Here is a 22,957-nt window from a genome sequence, read left to right as displayed (position 1 = left end):
GCTATGACGCTCGCCAGCTCCTTGAGTGCCCTGGGGTGCAGGTTGTCAGGGCCGGCTGACTTGAAGGTATCCAGCTTCTCAAGGTGTTCCTTCACGAGGTCAGCATTGATGGAGGGTAGGGGATCCCCATCACCCGGATCTCCCTGTCCCATAGCAGGCATGGGCGTCCCATGGGACTGATGAAAGACTGCCGCAAAGTACCTATTTAATAGGTTGGCGTTTTCCGGGGCGTCAGTTGTCAGTTGCCCCATCTGGTTTAGCAGGGGTCCAACATTGCCCTTGCTAATGTTGGCTAAACTGAGTTAGCTAATGCAACTTAAAAGAGCCATAAAGATGCATTAACTGGGGTTTTACCTGGGTTAAGACCTTGAATTCAATACCAGGCTGCTAACCTGAAGTAAAACCAAAGTTACCTTGTCTTCACACTTGACTAACTCAGTTCAATTGACTTGAGCGTAGGCAGACCCTTAGTGTAAAATACTATTTTGGCTGGGGGGTGAAAGTCATCTCAAAGGTAAAACACCACGGGAAGTGTCAAGTGACAGAAACCCATTCGGACATAGGGATGAGCATGGCTGTGGTACACAGGTGAGAGGATGGAGAATCCCGGCCTGAGAAACGCTTTCTCAAGGGCTTCTGACACACGAGAGTGGATCACTTGGGTGCTTTCTTCCACACCGGCGCTCAATTGCCAGCCCATCAGTGAGTCTGGAACAGCAGCCGCATGTTACAGTGACGCTATTTTCAACTTCGTCACTAGGCCTCAGAGCTGATGTCCTCTTGAGACGAATGGGAACGGATCGGGCCTCACCTATGCCCTGACCCTGTTAACATGCACGGGCTCAACTGGAAGCACTGATTTTAATTCTTAAAACACGTGAGAAACATTTGAAGTTTCCAAGCTTCTGGTTTCAACCATTCCCAAGGAAATCAATGCCCCTGGCATCTTCACAGCATCTACAGGATGACAGGAGCTATGGATCTCCATCCTTGCATCCTCTCATTTACACCAGTATGATTTGGGGAGAAGGGGCCAAATCCTGCTGTTGTTATCTCAGATTATCTTTAAAACTTGGTAGTCATTTGAAGAGAAATTAGGAGTGGAGGATGTAGCCTTAAGAAGGGGAGTTACCAATGCAGTGGGAGAAGTGGTGTGACATTAAGAAAAGGAAGATGCAGCTAAATATCAGGAAACTTCGTAACCGTAAGCCCTATGAGCTCCTAGTGTCTGGAGAGGAGAGAGAGGCTGCAGTGCCAGGGAGGCTCGGATAAGTTCAGCGTTTCATGGACGGACAAGCCAAAGAAGGGCCAATGCGTCAGCGGTGGCAGCCCACCCCCGTTCGAGGATGATCTCTACCCCGGCTCACTGACGGGTCTCGAGGTGACTTGGGAGTCCGATCCTTGAGCCCAGACCTGTCTGCAGAAGTTGCAGGTCTTTCCACGGGGGAGAGTAGGCGGCGGGTGGGATGTCCTCCTTTCCCCTCCTCCGCCGCCCTCTCCTCTGCTTCAAGCAGCCCTGACAGGCTTTGCTCCCGCAGCCAGCTGGCTCCTAACCTAGCGGCACCCACCTCCCAGCCAGGCCGGGGGTGCTGGGGTCGCCACAGACGCTCGGCGCCCCGGAGAGGTCACTCCCGCTGGGCTCTAGCCCGCCCGGGCGGCGGCTGCCGGGCTGGGGGCACTCCGCGGGCCTGGCAGCCGCAGCCCCCGGCGCAGCGAGGCCTGCAGGGCGCAGACGCGCGCCCCACGCGCCCGGCCACGGCCGCGGGAAACCCCGCCGCCGCCCACGTGCGGCCCCTGGCGGGACGGAGCGGAACGCGGCCGGGGACGCCCCCGCCTGTGATTGGCTCGGGCGGGCAGGGGCGGGGCCGAAGTCCCCCCGCCCGGGAGCGGATTGGCTGGGGGAGGAGGCGGGCGGGTGCGAACGGTCAGTCGCAGCGCGGGAGCCGCGGGGCCGGAGCGCGGTAAGTGCGGGGCGATGGCGCCGGGGCCCGGGGCCGCAGCTCTGCCCTCCCTGCGGCCCTCTGCGGGGTCTGCTCCTCGGATCCTGGGCGCTCACGCGGGCTGCCGCCCGGCTGAAGCGCGGGAGCGGGGTCTGAGGGAACCAGGCACAGGGGCGGCCCTGCCTCGAGCCGGGGCTCGGACTCCACGGCTCCGGTGGCCCCTGCCAGCGGCTGCTGTGTCCAGCTCCTTGCACAGGGGAGCCTCTCTGATGCCCTACCCCGCTCCGAGCGGATGGCGCCAGCGGGCTCGGGCCCGGTTCTGGCAGTTGGCAGCAGGCAGCCGTTGCCGCCGTGCCCGCGAGCGAAGTCCCAAGAGCAGACCCTCCCCCGGGGCGGAGGGCCCTGGGGGAGGCGAGGAGGAGGCCGGCGATGGAGCCGACGTGGTAGGGGGACGCCCTGCCCGCGCGGTCCCCCGGGGCAGGCGCTGCTTCCCGCACACCCGCCGCATCCCTAGCCCTTGCCTGGGGTAGCGCCGCTTTTCTGGCGCGAGCAGGCTGCGGGCGGGGGGCTCGCCCAGCCAGCCGCCCCTCGCCAGAGCAGGAGGGACTCTGGGCCGGCCAGATGGACTTTAGCTGTTTGACCCTCGCAAACATAGCGATTGCCTCGCTGGCAGCGCGGGCGGGGGGTGCTGGCCTTGCGGAGTTAATCTTTGAAAGGCCTTTTTGTCTCCAAGGAAGAGAGAGGCTGTTCTGTCCCCTCGTGAGTAAGATAACTTGTGCCGCCCTTGCCTGATCTCCGCGGGGGTCACGCTGGTGGACTTCAGTCGGGATGCCGTGGACTGGGCTGGGTTGTTATTCAGGCTGAGTACATGGAGATGGGCACGGATCCAACGTATGGTTACACGTGCACTCCAGGCCGGATCCCGCAAGCCGCGCGCTCTCGGAGCTGCGTCCTCCCGGTTCAAGAAATCCTGCGGGCCGCGGTGGGATGAGACTTGGGCGCAAGGAGACGCTCAGTGGGAGTTTTGTTGCATTTAACACCCCTCCGAATGCCGAGAGCTGTCCGGTGGATCCGAAGCAGTGGCTGAAGCTTGGTGTTTTCACCATCACACTGACCCCAAACCCATTGCAATCCGTTATTTCTATTGATTTGGCTTCAGATCACAGCACCATGGTAAAATCAGGCTGGCGGGGTCCTTGGGAGGTCATTTAGCCCAAGCCCCTGCTCAAAGCAGGACCATCCCTGTCCAAACCAGCCCAGACTTAGGCTTTGTTTAACCTGCACGTGAAAACTGCCAGGGATGGGGATTGCATGACTGTTTGCGCTGGCGCAACTAAGTCACCAAGATACAAAAAACCTTGCCAAGAAAAGTGCTACAGGAAAGAAAGTCTCTCCTTCCTACAGCCAACAGCCCTGGGCAGGCTCAAACCATCACCCTTTTGGTGAAGAGTGAGGCACTCTGATCTGCACCACAAAAACATGCTAGCAGAGGGCAGGCCCCGTCCCGTCTTCTTATGTTTACTGGGATTTTTCATTCTAACTCCTACTAAATTTACTCCGGGCTATACAGCGGTCGCAGGCCGGGGCACAATCAAGCCAAAGATGCTTCCAGGAGGAGGTGGCAGAGAGACGCGTCTTCTATAAACTCTCCCACCCTCCTCATTTCAGACTGCATTGACGCCAGAGGAGACCTGGCCATGGCTACCTCAGCCAACCTCAACGGCGAGCTCCCGAGTGCTGAACTCTGGCAGTCGCATGACAAGATGGTCCTGGAACCGCTCGATACCAACGACCCCGAGGTGAGCGGGCTGGCGTCCGCGGGGCAGGGAAAGGGCGGCGTGCTTTGGCGCTGGGTCGTCATCTGCTATGGGAGCACGTGATCTGCTGCATTCGTCCGGCCGGCACAGGGACCCATTCAACTCTGGGGTCATCTGCTTGCAGGACAGTGTGACTCAGGATAGGGTGTTGGGCCACCTGCGAGCTGCAGGCTCCCCCCTGCTTCTCCCTTTCACTTGCTGGAAGGGGTGGAGGAGGATGAGGGCTGGCGGCTTTCCCCACCTCGGGGCTGCTGTGAGCCTGCTCAACTTGCGGTCCCTGTGTGGTAGCCTCTAGCTGAGTCCATGCTGTGCCTTGCTCTATGACACCCAGGGGTGGTCCTTTCCTGTGGGAGGCGTTGCCCTACTTGTCCATCGCCTAGGTCTCGATGGTCCAGCAGACCCTCATGTTCCTACTGAAGCAAGCTCGTGGCTGTGACATGGATCAAACCAGGAGGGGATCCACAGACACGAGTGATAGAGACTCATTCTTGCTTCCAGCCAGCACCTACAAACTCACGCATCCTTGAGCTGCCCAAAGGACCCCACCCCACCTTTAAAAAAAAAAAAAAGGAAATGGCTGGACCCATCCCCGCCTCCCCCCATGCAGACTGTATGTGCCACATGGCAGGAAAGCAGCTCTGCAGAGGCACTGCTCTGAGCCTCTCTGGTTCATCCACATAACCCTATGCAGAGTGTTGTCCACATCTCAAGCTCAGAGCCCTGGCAGAAAGAGGCCCTGCCTCTCCTCTCCTAGCCGCGACCTCTTTGTGCCTGTTCCCCATCACACTTCTCCCCTGGGAGGGGGCGTCTTGCCTCCGGGCACCCAGTCCCCTGCCTCTTCTCTCCAAGGTGTTCAACATCATCAGGAAGGAGAAGCAGCGGCAGAGGCTGGGCTTAGAGCTGATCGCGTCCGAGAACTTTGCCAGCCGGGCCGTGCTGGAGGCCCTGGGCTCCTGCCTGAACAACAAGTACTCGGAGGGGTACCCAGGGCAGAGGTATGGAGCGGTGCGTGTGTGGGGGCACCTCTTGGCTCATGCTTCTTGAGGGCATGATCCCTGCTCAGCTGCCTGGCCAAGCCCCTTCCCTTCAGAGCCCATGGTGGGCCAGGCCCTGCCCTTGGTGGAGGGTAGAGCAGCTGGCCCTGCAGATCCCCTGTACAGCTCCTCCCCTCTCCTCCACGTGGCAGGTACTACGGTGGCACGGAGTGTGTGGACGAGCTGGAGAGGCTGTGTCAGAAGCGGGCACTGGAGGCCTACAACCTGGACCCCCAGAAGTGGGGTGTCAATGTCCAGCCCTACTCAGGTAACGCCCCAGCTCCTTGCACACTGGCAGCAGGGGAGAGCAATCCTGCCAATGCCTGGGGACCCCTGGCTTTCAAACACTGCCAGCTTTCCCCAAGCCAGAGGCTGCTGGGGAAGGGGAGTGCCCAGCCTGGGGGCTGTTTAAAGCAGGCAGTCATTTCAACTCCCTGCCCAGGGCTCAACCCAGGCCTCACCCCTCTGCAGTGCAGCAGGATCCATGCCTGACTTGCTCACACTGCTCTTACTGCAGGGTCCCCGGCTAACTTTGCGGTATACACGGCGCTGGTGGAGCCCCACGGCAGGATCATGGGCCTGGACCTGCCTGACGGGGGGCACCTGACCCATGGCTTCATGACTGACAAGAAGAAGATCTCAGCCACCTCCATCTTCTTCGAGTCCATGCCCTACAAGGTGAGGGGCACCTGCTTCTGCCACCCCAGCCTAGCGCAGCCGTCACCTCTGGCTTCCTCAGGATGGGGTTGGCAGGGGCCTGGCGAGCCCTGCAAGACTGGGTTGCTGGTATGGGCCCTGTCTTGTAGCCAGCTCGGGGGGCGCATGACCTAGCTGCCAGCTGGGCAGTAGCGTTCCTGACAGGCCACGGGACCCCTTTGGCTCTGAGGTCCTGTGCGTCCCGTGCCAGGAGGCAGGACAGGATTAGCGCCCCACGTTCCTTGCTCCCTCCTGCCATTGTGGGCCGGGGCTCACACCACAGACCGATGCCCCGCTGCCGACTCAGCATGTGGATCCCCAATGGGAGGCTCAAGGCTGATCGTGGGACTAGGCCGTGGGGGCCTGAGCTCGGGTGTGGGGCACTACAGGGGGTGTGGAGATAGCATTAACCCCTTAGCGCATGACTGGGTCCCTGTCGCCCGGCTGTGGCGTGGGAGCACGTGGGCAGGGCAGGCGGAGCGTGGTGCTCACCCTGCGGGCTTCCTGGCTGCTCCCGCCCAGGTGGATCCCAGCACCGGGTACATCGACTACGACCGGCTGGAGGAGAACGCCCGCTTGTTCCACCCCAAGCTGATCATCGCAGGTGCGTAGCAGGTCTGATAATGGGGAGAACGGGGTCACAGCCAGCACGCGGATCCCAGCCCGGCCGGGGCACGGGGGCAGCGCGGTGCCAGGCATCCTGACCTGCCTCCTGATCTGAGGCTGCGGTGGCAAAGAGGGGCCTTGTACTGGGTGAGGGGAGGCTGGAAGCCAGGACACCCGAGTCCTGCACGCGGCTGTGCAGATCACCCGCTGCTCTGGGCTCCGGTTTCCCCAGCGACCCTTGGTGTAACTGCCTGCTGGACAGCAATAGCCGGAGGCTGCTGGCCCAGTCCAGGGGCTGGTGGACACCAAGGTCCTTCGTAGTATCCCTCCCTGGCCTCTGGTGGCCAAGCCCCAAGCCCTGGGCTGGCTCCCAGGCATTTGAGCAGGCGTCAGGCTGTGCAGCACTTCTCACGGGGCGGCGCTCTCCCCCTCCCATCCCAGGGGTGAGCTGCTATTCGCGGAACCTGGACTACGCCCGCCTGCGGAGGATCGCCACCGAGAACGGAGCCTACCTCCTGGCCGACATGGCCCACATCAGCGGGCTGGTGGCGGCTGGTGTGGTGCCCTCCCCTTTCGAGCACTGCGATGTGGTCTCCACCACCACCCACAAGACGCTGCGGGGCTGCCGGGCCGGCATGATTTTCTACCGCAAAGGTTTGGGGGCAAGTGTCTTGGGTCAGGGTAGGCAGGGCGATGCTGCTGTAGCTTGGGGGTGGGTGAAAAGGCCCCTGGTACCATCACAGCCTCAGAGTGAGCAGGGTTATGGGGCCAGGTGCTTGGGTGGCTGCTGGCCAAGGGGCCCCTGGGAGCCTGTCCCAGTTCCCTGGCCTGCAGGTAGGAAGCGCTGTGCTGGATGTACCCCTCTGCCCCAGGCCCTGTCCACACATGGGTCTGAGGCTCCCTTGGGGCAGTGGCTTCAGTGCTGTCCTTATAGAGGGTCTCAGCCTTCCCTCCGCCTCTGCCAGGGACCCCTGTCTGGTGCATGACCTCTTGTTGCTTGTGTGCTTGGGGCTGGACCTGAGCCTGGCAAGGCCCAGCTACAGGCTACCCTTGGTGACACTGCCCGCCCAAGTCACTAGGCAGCAGCAGGGCTGGCTGGGTCTCCACTGCCTGCCCTGGACCAGCCTTGGGAGAGCCCCTAGGTGGTGGAGGGGCCATGGGCCACATGCCAACTGGGTTGTGTATCTTCAGCTAACCCCTCTTACTGCACCCGTCCCCTGCCCTGGTGTCCTTGGGACATCCCGTCCCTCCAACCAGTAGCTCCTAGTACCTGGGAAGCACGTGGTCCTGCACACAGATGGGTGGGGTGCTGGCTTGACCATTTGGTGCTGGGAAACCCCGCTTCTAGGCACCAAGGGGTTAATCAGTCATGTCTCCCCTCCCCCCGCCCTTCTTGCAGGGACACGCAGTGTGGACCCCAAGACGGGTAAGGAGACGCCCTACAACCTGGAGAGCCTCATCAACCAGGCCGTCTTCCCTGGGCTGCAGGGGGGGCCACACAACCATGCCATTGCAGGTGAGGGGCCCCCAGCGCTGGCCAGATAGGGCTGGGGAGCCTGGGAGGGGGTGACAGCTCCTTGCCCAAGCCTGGGGGCTGGTGAATGGACACCAAGCTCCAGAGGAGCTTCTCAACAGCTGGGCCCAGGGCAGGGTCATAAGGACAGTTTAGGTCCAAGCGACCCTGGACCAACACTAGACAAGAGCCTGGGGGCCTCTGCCCCCCACCCCCTGGCGTTCTGGCCTGCAGCAGCTCTGCTCAGCTGTTAACACGTGGGAGCTGCAGCTGAAACAAGGCTTCCCAGGCTGCCGCAAGCAGAGGGAACGGGGTAGGAGGCTCAGGGTTGCTGGTCCTGGCCCTCCATAGACAGGAGCCTGATTGCCCAGAGCCCTGGCATCCGTTGCTGGTTTGCAGCTTGCAGCTGGGTCACAGATCCATCCCACTGCGGGCGTCCGCCGCGCAGGGGGTCCTCTCCCGGCAGGAGGCACCGGACTGAATGGGCCCTTTGTGGAGCCCTGGGACAATGGGGGCCCTTCTCTACAAAGCCCTTGGGCGCTGCGCCTGCCAGACAGGCTTGAGAAGGGAGCAGCTGCTCCGTTCCCCGGAGCTCCCGGCCAGTGTCCCATTGTCCGCACAGCCGGATGCCACCAGCCCGGAGCCAACACCTCTCCTCCCCGTGCAGGAATCGCTGTGGCGCTCAAGCAAGCCATGACCCCCGAGTTCAGAGCCTACCAACGGCAGGTGGTCGCCAATTGCAAGGCCTTGGCCGTAGCGCTGCTTGGCATGGGCTACCACATCGTCACTGGTAAGCACGGCAGCCGCGGCCCCCTCTTTCACCAGGCTGGGAGACAGGCTGGAGTCCGGCTCTGACACAGCCTCTCAGGGGACCCAAACTAGGCTTCTCCCCCTTTGCAGCTATGCTAAGGGTCCCAGGAAACCACAGGTGTGGCTGGATCTCTCCCCCATCCAGCCAGGCTCCCATGGATGCGCTGCCACAAGCTGGTCCTGCCCATGGCCTGTTTCAGCACCCCCCAGAGAGAGCAGGGAGCACGGATGCTGGCAGCCGTTGTACCCTACATGGTCGTGGGAGCAGGATTGAGCCCAAGTGCCCTATTCCTTCAAGTATAAAGCACCTCAGATATGGGAGGGGGAACCTTGGATCTCCCGTCAAGGCCCATTTCTACCAGTACAACTTGTGTGATATGGGTGAGAGCTGCATCTGCTTTTACTCGCATCCACCACGGGCTACTGGTAGGAGGTGCACTGGCCTTCAAGGCATGCCTTCTTGCTGAGCTCAAGCCCCAGCTCCAGTGCCTAGTTCCCCCCACGGCCCAGCCAGGGCTCCCCTTCACCTCGCTGTGCTGCGTCTGTCCTGCAGGCGGCTCTGACAACCATCTCATCCTCGTGGACCTGCGCAGCAAGGGCACGGATGGCGGCAGGGCCGAGCGGGTGCTGGAGATCTGCTCCATCGCCTGCAACAAGAACACCTGTCCGGGTAAGAGCCCACAGGAGCCTGGGCAGAGCTGGGTGGACACTCCTGCCCCATCCACGCTGTGCTCCGCCTTCTGGTGGCCACACGCGTGTTGCAGTCCGGCCACAGGGACGGAGCTGATCCAGCAAGTCAGGCCTTGACCCCACACTCCTTTCTGTGACCTTCCCTTCCCACCCAGATTACACTCCACCCCAGAAGCAGCTGCATTTCCATGCTGGAGCTGCCTGCTTGTCATCTGGGCTGAAAGGGATGACACAGTCGCCAACCCCTGTACCTATCAATGGAAGGTTAATCACTGCCACACCAATTGGCTGGGGCTAGGGAGGGGTGATCTGCTTTGCAAGCCGGGATGGGGGTAGTTCAGTGACTCACCTGGCCTCTGTGCTGGCTGGAGGGGCCCCTGGCTATCAGCAGTGGTGCTGGATTGATGGGACTGGATGCAGCTGCTTCTGTCGGTTGTAAGGCACCCTGGAGCCAAAGCCCAGCAGGCAGCTCTCCTGCCCACCTTCAAGGGGCTGCATGCCCGGGTCATCACCCTGCCGGCCAGACTTTGGGGCCAGGACACCACAAGGAGCTGTCAGGGCTCCTGCTCTTGGAGGAGAGGAGCAGGGAGGGGTGTGGAGACACTGCACAGCAAACTCCTGGGTGCCAGATCCCATCCTGCCACCCCTCCCTGCAGCAGGAGGACTGGCAGAGGCACAGGCAAGGTGTACTGGCTGCCTCGTTCCCTGGGTGATTTGTGGCTCTCACGCAGGTGACAAGAGTGCCCTGCGCCCAAGTGGGTTGAGGCTGGGCACCCCGGCGCTGACCTCCCGGGGCTTCCAGGAACAGGACTTCCATAGGGTAGCCATCTTCATCCACAAGGGTAAGACCGAGGCTGCAGCACCTAGAGGGGAAAGCTGCGAGGGTGGACTGGGGTCTCCGCTGCAGGGGTCTCTGGCTCCTGAGAGCTCTGGGCTCACTCGACTGGCCCCAGCCCAGATGCTGGCACTAGGTTTGGGTTTTACTGGGCCTGGCAAGTGCCCTTCTCCCGCCTGCTCTCCAGGGACCTGGTACAAAAGGCAGTGGTTGTTGCTCCCCTACAGACAGGAAGGAGGACCCAGGAAACTATAGACCAGTTAGTCTTACCTCGATCCTGGGTAAGGTTTTTGAGAGAATTATCTTGGCGCATGTCCACAAGGGGCCAGCGGGGGAGATTATGCTTAGGGGCAACCAACACGGGTTCATTAGCGGCAGGTCCCATCAGACCAACCTGGTGGCCTTCTACGACCAGGTCACCAAATCCTTAGACGCAGGGGTAGCAGAGGATGTAGTCTTTCTGGACTTTAGGAAAGCCTTTGACACTGTCTCTTACCCCATTAAAAAACTAGGAGACTGGTGTTGACGCCTACACAGTCAGATAGGTCATTAGTTGGGTGGAGGGCCACACCCAGAGGGTGGTGGTGGATGGGTCTTATTCGACCTGGAGGGATGTGGGCAGTGGGGTCCCCCAGGGCTCGGTCCTCGGGCCCGCACTGTTCAACATCTTCATCAGCGACTTGGACAAGGCAGTAAAAAGCACCCTGTTCTAATTTGCTGACGACACTAAGATGTGGGGGGATGTGGGCATGCTGGAAGGAAGGAATAGGCTACAATCAGACCTGGACAGGTTACAGGGGTGGGTGGATGAGAACAGGATGGGATTCAACACTGACAAGTGCAAGGTGCTGCACCTGGGGAGGAAAAACCAGCACCATACCTACAGGCTGGGGAACTCCGTTCTCATCAGCGCACAGGCAGAAAAGGATCTTGGAGTCACCATTGATGCCAAGATGAACATGGGCCGGCCATGTGGGGACGTGGTCAGGAAGGCCAACCGCACCTTGTCATGCATCCACAGATGCATCTGGAGCAGGTCCAGGGAGGTGATCCTCCCCCTCTATGCGGTACCGGTCAGGCTGCAGCTGGAGTACTGCGTCCAGGTCTGGGCACCGCACTTCAGGAGGGATGTGGCCAGCATGGAGAGGGTCCAGCAGGGCAGGCCCTATGAGGAGAGGCTAAGGGAACTGAACCTGTTCAGCCTTCACAAGAGAAGGCTGAGGGGGATCTAGTGGCCTGTTACAAACTAGTCAGGGGGGACCAGCAGGCATTGGGGGAGTCCCTGTTCCCCCGAGCATGACCAGGAGTGACTAGAAACAATGGTCACAAGCTGGCAGAGGGTAGATTCAGACTAGATATCAGGAGGCGCTACTTCACTGTGACGGGGGCTAGGATCTGGAACCAAGTTCCAAATGAAGTGGTTCTGGCTCCTTACCCTAGGGGTCTTTAAGACAAGGCTAGACAATCACCTTTTTCCTGCCATGGCAGGGGGTCGGACTTCATGATCTGCTCAGGTCCCTTCCGACCCAACCAACTATGAAACTATGACCTGCTCCTTGCAGGTTGGTTGCTCTGCAGAGCCAGCCACACTTGGGGTGAGAGCAGCAGCAACCTGGGAGCTGGGCTCAGCTTCCCCCAGTGGTTGAGGGCAAGGATGGGTTGAAGCCCAGCCCTGGAGTTCCCAATTGCTGGGGGGGGGCAGAGCGCCCACCCGGTGGGTTGGGGCAGACTTGTAGTACTGGGCTGCCCTGTGCGGGTTGATTAACCCCTGCTGTACCTACAGGCATTGAGCTGACACTGAGGGTCCAAAGCGACATGAGTCCCAAGGCGACGCTGAAGGAGTTCAAGGAGCACCTTGGCGATGAGAAGTACCAGGGGCCACTGCAGGCCCTCAAGAAGGAGGTGGAGACCTTTGCTGCGACATTCCCCATCCCAGGCCTGCCTGTGCTTTAAACCCTGGGCGGCTGCTTGCCTGGGTCCCAGCGCCGTAAGAGGGACCACCGGGATCAGGCCGCTGCCACCAGGGCAATGCCTCCCACCACGTGCTCTGCTATATCCCCCATGCACCCACCCCCCACAGGACCTCACCACCTCCTCCTACAGCCTAATGGTTAGCACTGTCAGCCCCTTGGAAGATGAGCATGTACTCACCTCCCCTGGCACTTTCAAGGGGCAGAACCCAGGGCACTGCCCCACATTTAAGGGCATGACCGAGGGAGTGGGAGAACCCACACTCAGACCCCAGTTCCTCAGCCGTGGTACCCACAGACCCTGCACCCCTTTGTAGTGGGTGGAATCAGGGCCCGAGATCTCCCTTCATCCAACTTTTATCCGGCCACCTTGGTGCTCCAGACTGGGACCACCTGGGCTCACAGAGGTGCCAATGCAGGGGGTTTGGGAACAACCTACACTGATACAGGCATGGGGCTGGATGCTGAGCTGTGGTTGTGCCCTATAAAGCTCTTCTCCATGCAGCCCAAGCTATATACTCATGCCTTCTAGGGGGGGCTGCTTAGCAGGGATGCCTGCCTTATGCTCAGCAATGTAGGGGAAGTGTTAGGATTCCCGTACCTTTGCACAGCATGCTGGTTTCAGAGCAGCTCAGCCACCTGAGAGCTTGCTGCCGGCAGGGAAAGACTGATGCACAAGCTTATGCTGTATGTAGCTTCCCAGTGCAGCAGGCAGGCAGTTTGGCAGTCAGCTACAGAGGGAAAAATGCCTCTATTTCTGTACGTCACCCCTGAGCCCATTCTGCAGGGCCAGGCTCCCACACCAGCTTGCCCCTCCGTGGTAACCAGACACAAGAGCCTGCCTCATAGTTCAGGATCATTTTTTAATAAGCACAGTAAAATTAGGAATCGAACACGAGGTACAACAAGAATTCGAAGCTTTAAAAAATACAACTGAGTTCCTCTTTGTGTCTCAAAAAATAATGGAACCCAAATAAATAGTTTGTTTAAAAGTATGTCTTGGCCTGGGCGCCCGGTGTGGGCACCTGGCTCAGTGCAGGACGCGGCACGACGACATGCTGCAGCTCCTCCCGGCTGCCACATGCGCAGGCTGTAGCCATGAGGGCTCGAGGTGCGGACAGGGACACGACATGCGGGGATGCAATGGTGTGGTTGAGGGAGACGAGAATTCATCGTGGGCCACCAGGGCAGAGCTGCCCCCCCTGCCCTCCACCGACTGCCTGCCCCTTGCACTGGAGGAGCTGGCAGGGCCAGACACCCTATACTTCTGCCTTCCTGTTCGAATGCAAATCAGGTATGTGACCTCTCAAGCAATAGGAGCCCTGCTGCAGGGGATGCCTACCTGGTTGCTCTTCTAGACTCCCTGAATGGCCCAGTGTAGCTGCTCCTGGTCACAGCTGGGCTTTATAACCACCCGTCCACAGTGGTACCCCCCCATCCCACAGCAGGCTCGGCTGGCCCAGCCTTTCCAAGGCACTGATGCTGAAAAAGTGGGAGCTGGTCACCCCGGATCTCACAGAATCAAGCTGTCTGACTGCTCCTGCTCTGCTGTGGTAACCAAGCACACAGTGCCGGAGCTTTCCTCTCTTTAGCCGAACTCTCCCCTGCCACCAAGGTGCTTGGTCCGTATTGCTAAAATAGAGGCAGAGCTTCCCTTGCTGGGGTTGAGGCCACACAGCTGAGCTGCGAGGAAGCGGCTGCTCCTGGGTTAGGATCAAGCTGAGCACTTGTCTCTGAGAATGACGCTTAGGGGGAACTCCCACCACCTTGTAGCTAAGCATCCAAGAGCTGGCACTAGCAGGGCGTAATGGAGCACAAGCCAGCGTGATACCTGTAGACACCAGGAGCTGGAGGACAAGCAGCATCAGAGCCTCCCCCAGCTTGGCAGCAAGGCACCAGGACGCCCTTTGCTTGGATGAATTCTCTGGTTGCAACTACAAACCACGTCTCCCCAGCACAGACAACACAGAGTAGGCAGCAGGCCCCAGCCAGCCATGCAGCATGGGGCACGGGCTGGCAGGCAGTACATACAGAAGCAGACGAGGGCCATGCATGACAACACGAGTCCAGCAGCGCAGAGACACAGCTACACAAAGACGGTCTAGTGCTATACAGTCTCAATGACTGGCCCTGCAGGTGCCGATGCCAGCTGCGGGCTTAGAAGTGACAGGACAACAAGGTGCGCAGGTCTGTTCTACCTCACGCCTTGCACGGACAGACCAGGTGTCACAAAGCAGGCCAGTTTGGGAGAAGCTCTGAGTGCTAGGTTCCTAGTTTGTGAGTGGTTCCTAATAGCTAAAGGTAGTGAGGCAACATAATTAAGGATCAGGTAGTCTTAAAGTGCGTTGGTGTGGGATCAAGACAATACAGTGCAGCCGGAGACCCTGAAACCACCACGCGAGACAGCTTTCTGGAGCCACGGCAGCTCATGAGCTACTGTCTGTCAGCTCACACTTCCCCTCTCACTGCAAACAGTATGAAATGCAGCAGATTCAGGCTTTAAGAGATTGGCCCCAGTGGCCTGAATGCCACAAGGCCAGTGGCCCAAGGGCTCCCCAAGGGGTGGTTGTGACGGGAGGGGTCTGGCTCTGGGGGACAGTTGGTGGCCAGCTCACCATTTGCCCTGAGGTGGTACAGGGAGATGTCCCAAAGCATGTTTCACTGCACTGCATTACCTACCCCTGTAACCTAATGCATCCCCCACCCACCAATGCTCCGGGGGGACTTCGCACAGTGTGCTGCAGCCAGCTGAGGATGCATCAAGCCAGAGCTGCGTGCTCCCACAGAGCTCAGTTACCTTTGTTGCAAAGCGTGAAGGGCTTGAGATTGCTCCTTTTCCAGTCCAGTGGCTGAATGACTAAGCAGAGGTCAGGAGTAAGTGGCCTCACCTGCACTGCTCACATACTAATAAGCTGCCAGCTGCTCTTTCTACGTGCACTGGTGCCTGAGTGTCTCCATCTGAACACGATGCAGATACTGTCCTAGTAGGAGCAGACAGCTCAGTGATGCTACTGGTTCATGTACACGGAGTTTCAGTGGGATCTCAAACCTACCCAGGTTGAGTGTGGGAGCTGCGTCCCAGAGGACATGTTCGCTGCTGCAGAGCAAAAGCTCCTCACCTGCTTCTGACTATACAGATGACCCTGCTGGGCCGCGCACAAACACAGAAAGCTGACACGATGCTGCCCAAAGCCTCAGCAGGGGACAGCTCCACCTGGCTCCCGACCACATGCTGGAAAAACTACAAACCGCTTCTGGCTACAAGTCCCAGTCAGGGACATCGCAACCTCACACTTTCCACAGGCACTGGTCTAGCTGGATGCCTGTAGTAGTGACAATAGAATATTTCTACCCCCACCTCCAGCTAGTGTCTCAACAACCCCCGCTTCATGTGAGGGCAAGATGACATTGGCATTCCAGCACCTTGGGCACTGGGGCATGCAATGCAATCGTCCCCCAAGGGGGCTCCATATTCTGTACTAGTGCAGCTTTCCCATTGCATTCTAATGTGATCTAAAATCTACCCAGAAGCCCAAACCCCTGCATCGAAGCTTCCCCCAGCACAGAAGGAGCTTTACATTCGATTCCAGCACTCTGTCCCACGGAATCACATTCTAGGGAGGACTGAAAGAGACTTCGGCTTCTCTTGTAAAAAAAAAAAAAAAAAAAAGTGCTGTTTCCCCTCTAAATCAGCAGGGAAGAGTGCTAAAAGAGGAATAAAATCAAGACAAGCTTTTCCTGTCAGACTTCTCCCTCACTCCAGGAATACCCCAGAGGCTTCCTCCAACCACCCAGAGTAAAACAGTAGGAGCTGACGAAACGGAACCTCCTCGGAGAATTTCACAGAAGGGAGAAATGCATGGAATATGAACACACACAAAAAGCACAGCATGAATCTTTATGCGCAGATAACAAACCCATGGATGTGCCAGCATCACTGTCCTCTCAGCAGTCTGAGAGGAATGGCACGGAGAGCAACACGGGACCAGCTCTCCCTGTCTGATCAGTGCCACAGGGGGATGCCCAGTAAATGCCACGAGAGAGGTAGCGGAGACATTCCAAGGGCCTGGCACTGAACAACAACAAACCAGGGTGGAGGTGGAGTGGAGGCAGTGCCTGCTGGCCTGGGGGCCCCCTGCTCCCCCTAGAGCACAGGCAGGCCCCAACTAACAGCTGCAAAAGGATAAAACATGTCACCTGTTACATTCATGCCTGGCCTGTCCTGAGCACTAGTTTTTCAATAAGCTGGGGCCCCTGCCCCAAAGCTCCTTGATCCCACCCCCTCCCTCTCAGTGCATCTTTCGGCAAATTGCCCCATCGTTCCCTATAAGACACTGAAACAGCTACTGGGTCGCCAGCTTGAGCCCCCATGCCTATTACCTGTCCCTAAAGGCAACCCTGCCACGGTGCTGCTAAAATCTCAGCCAGCTTTAAAGACCCGCAGGCCTCCCCATCCCTCCCACCACCCTGCAATCCAAGCCTCAAGCCATGAGCGTGTTGCAAACGAACAAGGCATGGTACTCTACATTCATGCCAACAGGGGGACCGCTGTGTCACCTAGCCATCAGGGACACACTGCTGACCTGTTCTTCCAGCAAAGCTGAGCAACCAGGAAACTTTGGGGAACAGATACATGCACGCTTTGATCTCCCTGCGACAGGCCCAATGGGGAGCAATTCCAGAAACTGTTAATGAGCTAATGAGCTAAGAAGACGCAAAAGGGACACTGAACTATTCCTTAATGTGAGCAGATACTTTCAAGCCTTGATCCCAGTGGCAAGGTTTGAGTCAAGTTCCTCCCTGCCCACCCCCAACATTGGCAGGACATTATATTTGCTGTTGGTAGGCAGCAAAATACAATCAAAACCCACCTGGCTTTTTAAAACATATTAGGCTTTCGCTGATGTCACAAGAACATGCATAGTCTGAGCATGAGTGAAGAGGATCCTATTAGCAGAGGGGACAGCCCCCTGCTATTCACACCCACCCCAATATGACAGTGGGTTTCCCCATGCCTCCCAGCTAAGGGCTGGAGGGCACAGTGTCGTTAGTGCACAGGTTTGCAAGCTGACAGCGTCCCTTTAGCATTGAAAGACAGAATGGCCAATCCATTTGAGATCTCATGGCTGATGGAGTAGGACACATTCTAGTTCTCAGCCTCAGGGAACCATGAAGGCTTCTCCCAGAGCTTAGATTAGCAGGGACTCCTGTGTGCATGCACACCAGCTGTCCCGTGTCCCCCCGCCCCCCACCAGTGCATCAGGGATCCGCAAAGAGCATCGCTGTTAAGCACAGAGGACCCGTGTCAGAATCAGTGGAGGTAGCCTCGCCACCCAGAGGCCGTTAGATTTTGTACAAAAAGCTAGGGACGTAGTCAAACCGCAGCTGGGGGGTGGCACCCCTGCCAGGCTCCTGAAGGTACTGCAGTTTCAGCAGCTCTGCCAGGTACTGAACAATTTTGATGTCTTCATTCGCCAACCCTAGCTGGAGTTTCAGGAAGTTCATGCGGCGGCTTGCAATGGACTCCTCTGCCTCCGCCTCATTGATGGGCAAGTGCAGGTGGTGGCAGAAGGCATACAGGAAGGCTTTCGAGCACAGCTGTGTGAGGGCGCTTTGAACTTGCATGTAGTAGGTGCTTCCCCGCTTTATCTGTGTGCGGTGGTCGGCCAGCCGGGGCACCAGCGTCCCCTTGTAAAGGGGGCAGCGCAGAGTCTTGCTGTCGGCATCCAGGATGCTCACATAGCGGCTGTAGCGAGTCAGGGAGTGCAGCATGCTAGCTCCAGCAGGGGATCCCACTCTGAAATGCAACGGAAACAGTGTGAGGAGGAGGAAGGCCACGAAGCTCTGAAAGGTGATTTGGAGGCACAAAGATACACAGACCAAGAAGATTTAAAGCCCCTGGGAGCTGTGCTGCCATAGTCTTGCAGGGCAAGTCTAGCACTCGCAGTCTGCAAAGCAAGCAGGTAGGGGCTTCTGTGGGCACATAACAGAACCACCACTTAAATGGAAGTGGATGGCCTCAGTGGACTACCAGTTCTCAGTAAACCACAGCACACTAGGTTGCACATTCACCACCTGGAACCTCAACACTGCACCCCAGGGCAGGCAGGCAAGTTATAATGGACCGGACTGTACAAGGAGCAAGAAGCCAGGAGAAATCCCCGGTGACTAGAAGCGAATCTTGCTACCAGTGTTCTCTACTGGGAGCGAAGCTGTTGCTTCTAGATGTCCCTTTCCCACAGCTGCCAGGGTTTCCAGGAGCCCTGGCTTATTTGCAATCACTTATATGTTACTGAGATTCTGCTTGTAGAGAATCCTTTGGTAAAAGCAGCATGGGCTCTACTGCAGCAGCTGGATGTTTTCCCTCTAAGGTGCAAAGGCAAAATACACTCACCACACAGAATCATCTACCAAGGGCTGCATGACATTTACCCAAATATTACATCCCTATGCAAACTCCCTGCAGGGCTCCCAGTTCAGGTCTGCCTGTTGGGAGAGGCAGAGCCAACCTCAAACCAAAGGTGCCGACCTCCCCACTCAACTCTGATGCCAGAGCCAGGAACTGTTCAGCTCTGACTCTGACACTGCTGAGACCGTATCACTGTAGGAAAGCTGCTACCAAGCAAAGGAGCTGCAGAGAATAGTTCTAGATTAACCCCTCCCGCTTCCAAGCATTTTCCACAAAAGTTTTGCTGAATCTGTCATGTCAAACCCTTCATACTTTAACCCTTCTATTGCCACACATGCAAGCCATTCCATTTTCCTTCAAACAACCCTTAAAAAGGAACATGTATAAAGCCCTTGTCTCTCACCCACTTATAAGCACCGTACATCTGGCAACAAGTTTTTAAATTTCCACAGTAAAGTTGGGTAATCTGAGGAGCTGCTGTTGGCTCAGTTATAGCTGTCACTCTGACTTAGGCAGGCAGGTGACTAAACTGAACAGTCAGCTGGTTTCATAAGTTGAAGCTTCCAAGGAAGGGAAAAAGCACAACAATCCCACAGGCCAGACTGACACTTTTTATGCTCAGATTACTTTTGTAGCACAGCACCCCTTATCACATCACTCAGTTGCAATATCAACCCTGTTCTACATTCCCCATCTAGGCTAAGAGGGACAGTGCTAAACACACTAGCACACATCCTAACCCTGGAAAGCTAGAAAAGAAAAATGCCAGCTCACTGTTGCAGGGCTATTTCCCATAACAGGAAGCAAGAGAATAGCCAAAGCTTTAATAATAAAATAAGAGTCTGCAGCCAGTAAAACCCTCTTCTAGACCTGACCTTCTAGGAAAACCTTCACCCAAAGCAAAAGCCTCCTTAAAATCCAAACTGCAGCCCTTTTAGGACACTGAGCAACTCGGGCCTTTGGTTTGACCTTACAAGACAGAGAGCAAAGCATGGTCATAGTGAAGCCCAAGCTCCCCAGAGTACTCCGCTCCCCACCACCTGGTTATCAGATGCACTGACACATGCAGACAGCCTTCCTCACTCCAATGACTATATATCAGTCTTTCGGCTTCATTAGCAGCACGCTGCACGTTAGGAAGCAAAAGAAAAACCAGAAGTTCCTGCATCAGAAAGGTTGGTTTAAAATAAACTTCAACTGCACAGAAAGCAGACTTTTGAGAAGCTCAGAGCCATCTAGTGGGGTCATAGTATTTGATCCAAGGGCACCCTGATCAAGAAAAGCAAAGGGACCAAGGCACTGGTTTCATTGCTTTGCGAGATTAAAACCTTTGGTATTTTCACTGCATGGTTCCTCACTGACTAAAGGGAACAAGAAAGCTCAAACCTAGCAGAAGGCTTGGGAAGACAAGCCAGTTATAAAGGGTCTCTAGGAAGGAATGAACTGGAGACAATCCCTCCCCAGACACACAGGCACACCAAATAAGCAAGAAATCTGTAAGCAGCATTGATTCAAGCCCCTTCCCTCCATTAAAGTGACTGGGGTCATGGCTTTAAAACCATGCATTTCCCTTCACGAGGTTGTGAACATCCAAAGTCCTTTTCACTGACATTACCCAGCAAATGCCCAGGGTTTGAAACTACCCGTTAGCTTACCTCTGCAGCCCAATCAGCTTCCACTTCTGGAAATCCATGATATGCAAAGGGGAAGTGACCCAGTGCTTCACGGGCTTGGTGTATGCACTGCAATTTGGAACAAAGATGGAGAGAGCAGTGACCAGTTTCTTTACTATTGCTTCGTCTTCTCCCAGGACTACCAGTGTCCTCCCGCTGAGCAGAGAGTATATCGCAGGGTGAGCAAAGGGGTATTGCCTAATGAACCTCAAGGCATTCTGGCCGGCTTTTTTTTTGTGCCTTTCGCTGAAGTGACTGATTGGACGGGCAGGAGGAGGAGTCCGATCAGAGCACGTGGAAGCCGCGCTGCTCATGTAGCTTGTGGAGTCAGAACATTCATCCAAGCTAATTTTACTGACATCTCGGCTGTTCAGTAAGTAATGGGGATCGGGTTCGTATGAGAGGAGTCCCCCAGGGACACCATCGTGGGACAAGTAGTCTGAGAAGTTCACGTGAAGGCCCTGGTCTGCCTGCCTGTACGGCTGCGGGGGAATGCTGACCACACCGTCGTCATCACAGTGCTTTTGTCCCAGGTCAGGCAGAGGCTCTAGGAAGCTAGGACTCTCTTTCCCAATACAACAGGCAGAATCCACCTGCAGCAAGTGCTCCTGTTCGGACCTGCCTTCCCTCTCTTCAATATTATCAGGAGTTAAACTTGGGCTGAAGTGAATACCTCCCTCTTCCTCATCTGCGTAAGTTTCCTCATTAATGGCACTTGGGTAGCTTGCTTTAAAATCTTCCGGAATCAGAGATTCTGAGGGACACGTGCTCAGGACTTCAATGCTGTCCTCACTGATGGTTCTTCCGCTGACTGCTTTGTTTCTAACCATGTGGGGGCTTGAACTGATGGGCAAGCTGGCCTGGCTCTCAGATTTGGTCAGAACAGAAGCAGACTTTTCTGTTCCCAAAACCTCGATGCTCTCCCCACTGCTGATGCTCCCTTTAATATCTGCATCCAGGTACTCCAAGTTTTCCTGGTGGTCCTCGGCAGGAGGATCGCTCACTTTTAGCTCCTGAGGATCTTCCATCTCTGGATCCATCTTGATGGGCACAGACTCCACACTTGACTTGTAAGAGCCCAGGCTGATTAGCACTTTAGGGATGGGAAACTCTTCTAAACTCTTGGTGTTGAGAGTGTCCTGAGGACACCCCTGACAACCAGCAGGGTGTTTTTCAGCTGGCTTCTCATCTAGGACAGACACATCTTCAAACAGGAAGTTTACTATAGTTTGCTGCTTTAAAAGTGCCCTATTGATCTGATTTGTCAAGAGGTAGCAGACATCACCTCTGAAAGTTCGCTCTATCTGATTCAGCTGATCGAGAGTTTGGGTGAAAAAATAAATGTCACAGAGCTCCTCCAGGGTTTTTAGTTTCTTGTCAAAACATTTGGCAGACTTTGCTTTGATGAGCTTAGGTGTGTAGGGTGGCAACCGTTCATATAGATGCATTTCACCAGGCTCATCATGGTGGGAGGTAGTTGAGTCCAGATCAAAACTTGCATTCGCTTGATCTGGGGCACACTCTGGCTCGTATGGATGGAAATCAGAATCCTTCAGTTTTCTGTAAGGATATGACCTGATTTGCTTCAGCAAGTCTTGGTGCTCGATAATCAATTTTTCGACACTGGCTAGTTCATTCGCTTTCTCGATAGCCTGGGTAGTGTAATAACCTTTGTCATTGGCTTTCTTTTGAATCTCCGTTTCATTGTGCAGCACAGTCCTAGTATAGTCAAGGTCTTTCAGCTTCTTTTCAAGTTCATTAGCAAAAGCTTTCCTGTTACCCGTCTTTAAGCACTCAGAGGCTTTGGAGAACTCTGCAGAGAGCTCCTGGAACTGCTGCATGATTTTGTGCTCATCAGTGGAAATGTAGGCCATGCAGAAAGGCCTCACAAAGCCTCTCGCTTCAAGGTCGTAGAGAGTCAGGTGGTGCACATAGGCAAAAGCTCCTTCTTTCGAATCTCCCAGGACCACTTTGGAGTCCTCCACAAAGTTCAACTTTGGGTAGGCGCACCCTGGCGGGTGCCCCACAAAGGAAGCCTGATAATCCACAGACATGATGCGGAGGGAGAAATAATTGAGATCAAATGTGCCGGACACTTTGGCATCATCTGGGATGGTCAGCAAGGGCTGGGGTCCCACTTGTTCGGAGAACTCAGAGATGAGGATGAAGTCCCGGGGGAACTTGGAGCCCGAGAGCTTGGACCAGGGGTTAGCGCCATAGGTGGCGAAGGGGTAGAGGGGCACAGAGTATTCCTCGGGCAGGGGCGGCTCATCGTACGCCTCCTCCTCCAACTCCTCCTCTTTGGTGAAGGCCACTACGTCAGGGGCGCTGATCATATTTCCGGGTGGGGGTGAACGGCATGGACGAGCAAAGCCTTCCCCGCGCCCAGGAGACACCACTTCGACACACCTCCGCGGAGGCAGCTGTCCCGGCTCCTGCCAGGCCTCGGCTCTCCCCACCGCCCCGGGGGGGAAGGCCCAGCCCTCGCCGCCCCCGGAGCCTGAGGGGCAGCGCTTCGCTCAACAGCCGCGCGGGGCTGCCCTAGACCCCACGCCGCCACCACCACCGCCACCACCACCGCGGACCCGCCACTTCCCTCAGGAGCGCCGCCACCGGGCAGCCATCTTGGCATCACATGACCCACTGGGGCGGCGACCCATGACCCGGAAGTGAACTCGCCGCGCCCTTTCCGAATTCTGAGAGCAGGCGTTCAGCCGCGGGGCATGCTGGGAGTCGGAGTCCTCCATGCCGTTCCCTCAGCTACCGTCGAGGGACGTGCTGGGAGTCCTAGTCCTTATTCTGAGCGGGGTATGCTGAGAGTCATAAACGCTCACTCTCGGGTACCGCCGCGGAGCATTCTGGGAGCTGTACTCTTCATTCTGAGTTACCGCCGCGGGACACGCTGGGAGTCGCAGTTCTGTCGGCGCTTTACGGCGGGACGTAAAAGGTAAACACAGCCCCTGC

At 56.9% G+C, this 22,957-nt stretch overlaps 2 protein-coding genes across 3 annotated transcripts; one reads left to right on the top strand and one right to left on the bottom strand.

Moving 5' to 3' along the window:
- The first annotated feature begins 1,828 nt into the window (after window positions 1–1,828).
- SHMT1 (serine hydroxymethyltransferase 1) lies at window positions 1,829–12,906 on the top strand. Of its 2 annotated transcripts, none has more exons than XM_090024215.1 (12): window positions 1,829–1,961; window positions 3,609–3,739; window positions 4,607–4,752; window positions 4,944–5,059; window positions 5,309–5,469; window positions 6,010–6,091; window positions 6,535–6,747; window positions 7,493–7,609; window positions 8,274–8,396; window positions 8,970–9,086; window positions 9,838–9,948; window positions 11,725–12,906. In XM_090024215.1, exons 2-12 carry the CDS (start codon window positions 3,638–3,640, stop codon window positions 11,892–11,894), a joined length of 1,458 nt encoding a protein of 485 aa, XP_089880341.1. In that variant the 5' UTR covers window positions 1,829–1,961; window positions 3,609–3,637; the 3' UTR covers window positions 11,895–12,906. The 2 variants fall into 2 exon arrangements, with proteins under 2 accessions (XP_089880341.1, XP_089880340.1); XM_090024214.1 differs by lacking the exon at window positions 1,829–1,961 and adding an exon at window positions 1,984–2,383.
- Window positions 12,907–15,794: 2,888 nt separating this feature from the next.
- On the bottom strand, window positions 15,795–22,934 carry SMCR8 (SMCR8-C9orf72 complex subunit). Its single transcript, XM_090024213.1, has 2 exons — window positions 19,976–22,934; window positions 15,795–17,708 (listed from the first exon to the last, which is right to left on the bottom strand). Exons 1-2 carry the CDS (start codon window positions 22,327–22,329, stop codon window positions 17,255–17,257), a joined length of 2,808 nt encoding a protein of 935 aa, XP_089880339.1. The 5' UTR covers window positions 22,330–22,934; the 3' UTR covers window positions 15,795–17,254.
- Window positions 22,935–22,957: the final 23 nt, after the last annotated feature.

Source organism: Crocodylus siamensis, chromosome 12 (genome assembly GCF_052110815.1).
Source record: "Crocodylus siamensis isolate JL-2025a chromosome 12, ASM5211081v1, whole genome shotgun sequence".
Classification (NCBI taxonomy): domain Eukaryota; kingdom Metazoa; phylum Chordata; order Crocodylia; family Crocodylidae; genus Crocodylus; species Crocodylus siamensis.
This window is presented reverse-complemented; position numbering and strand designations above follow the sequence as displayed.

Excerpts from the sequence above, each read along its gene's own strand:
- SHMT1 (XM_090024214.1), top strand. The coding sequence starts at position 2,233 with ATGGCGCCAGCGGGCTCGGGCCCGGTTCTGGCAGTTGGCAGCAGGCAG. Across the intron at positions 2,384-3,608 it reads CCGGCGATGGAGCCGACGTG|ACTGCATTGACGCCAGAGGA; the intron begins GTAGGGGGACGC and ends TCCTCATTTCAG. Across the intron at positions 7,610-8,273 it reads ACACAACCATGCCATTGCAG|GAATCGCTGTGGCGCTCAAG; the intron begins GTGAGGGGCCCC and ends CTCCCCGTGCAG.
- SMCR8 (XM_090024213.1), bottom strand. The coding sequence starts at position 22,329 with ATGATCAGCGCCCCTGACGTAGTGGCCTTCACCAAAGAGGAGGAGTTG. Across the intron at positions 17,709-19,975 it reads AAGCTGATTGGGCTGCAGAG|AGTGGGATCCCCTGCTGGAG; the intron begins GTAAGCTAACGG and ends GTTGCATTTCAG.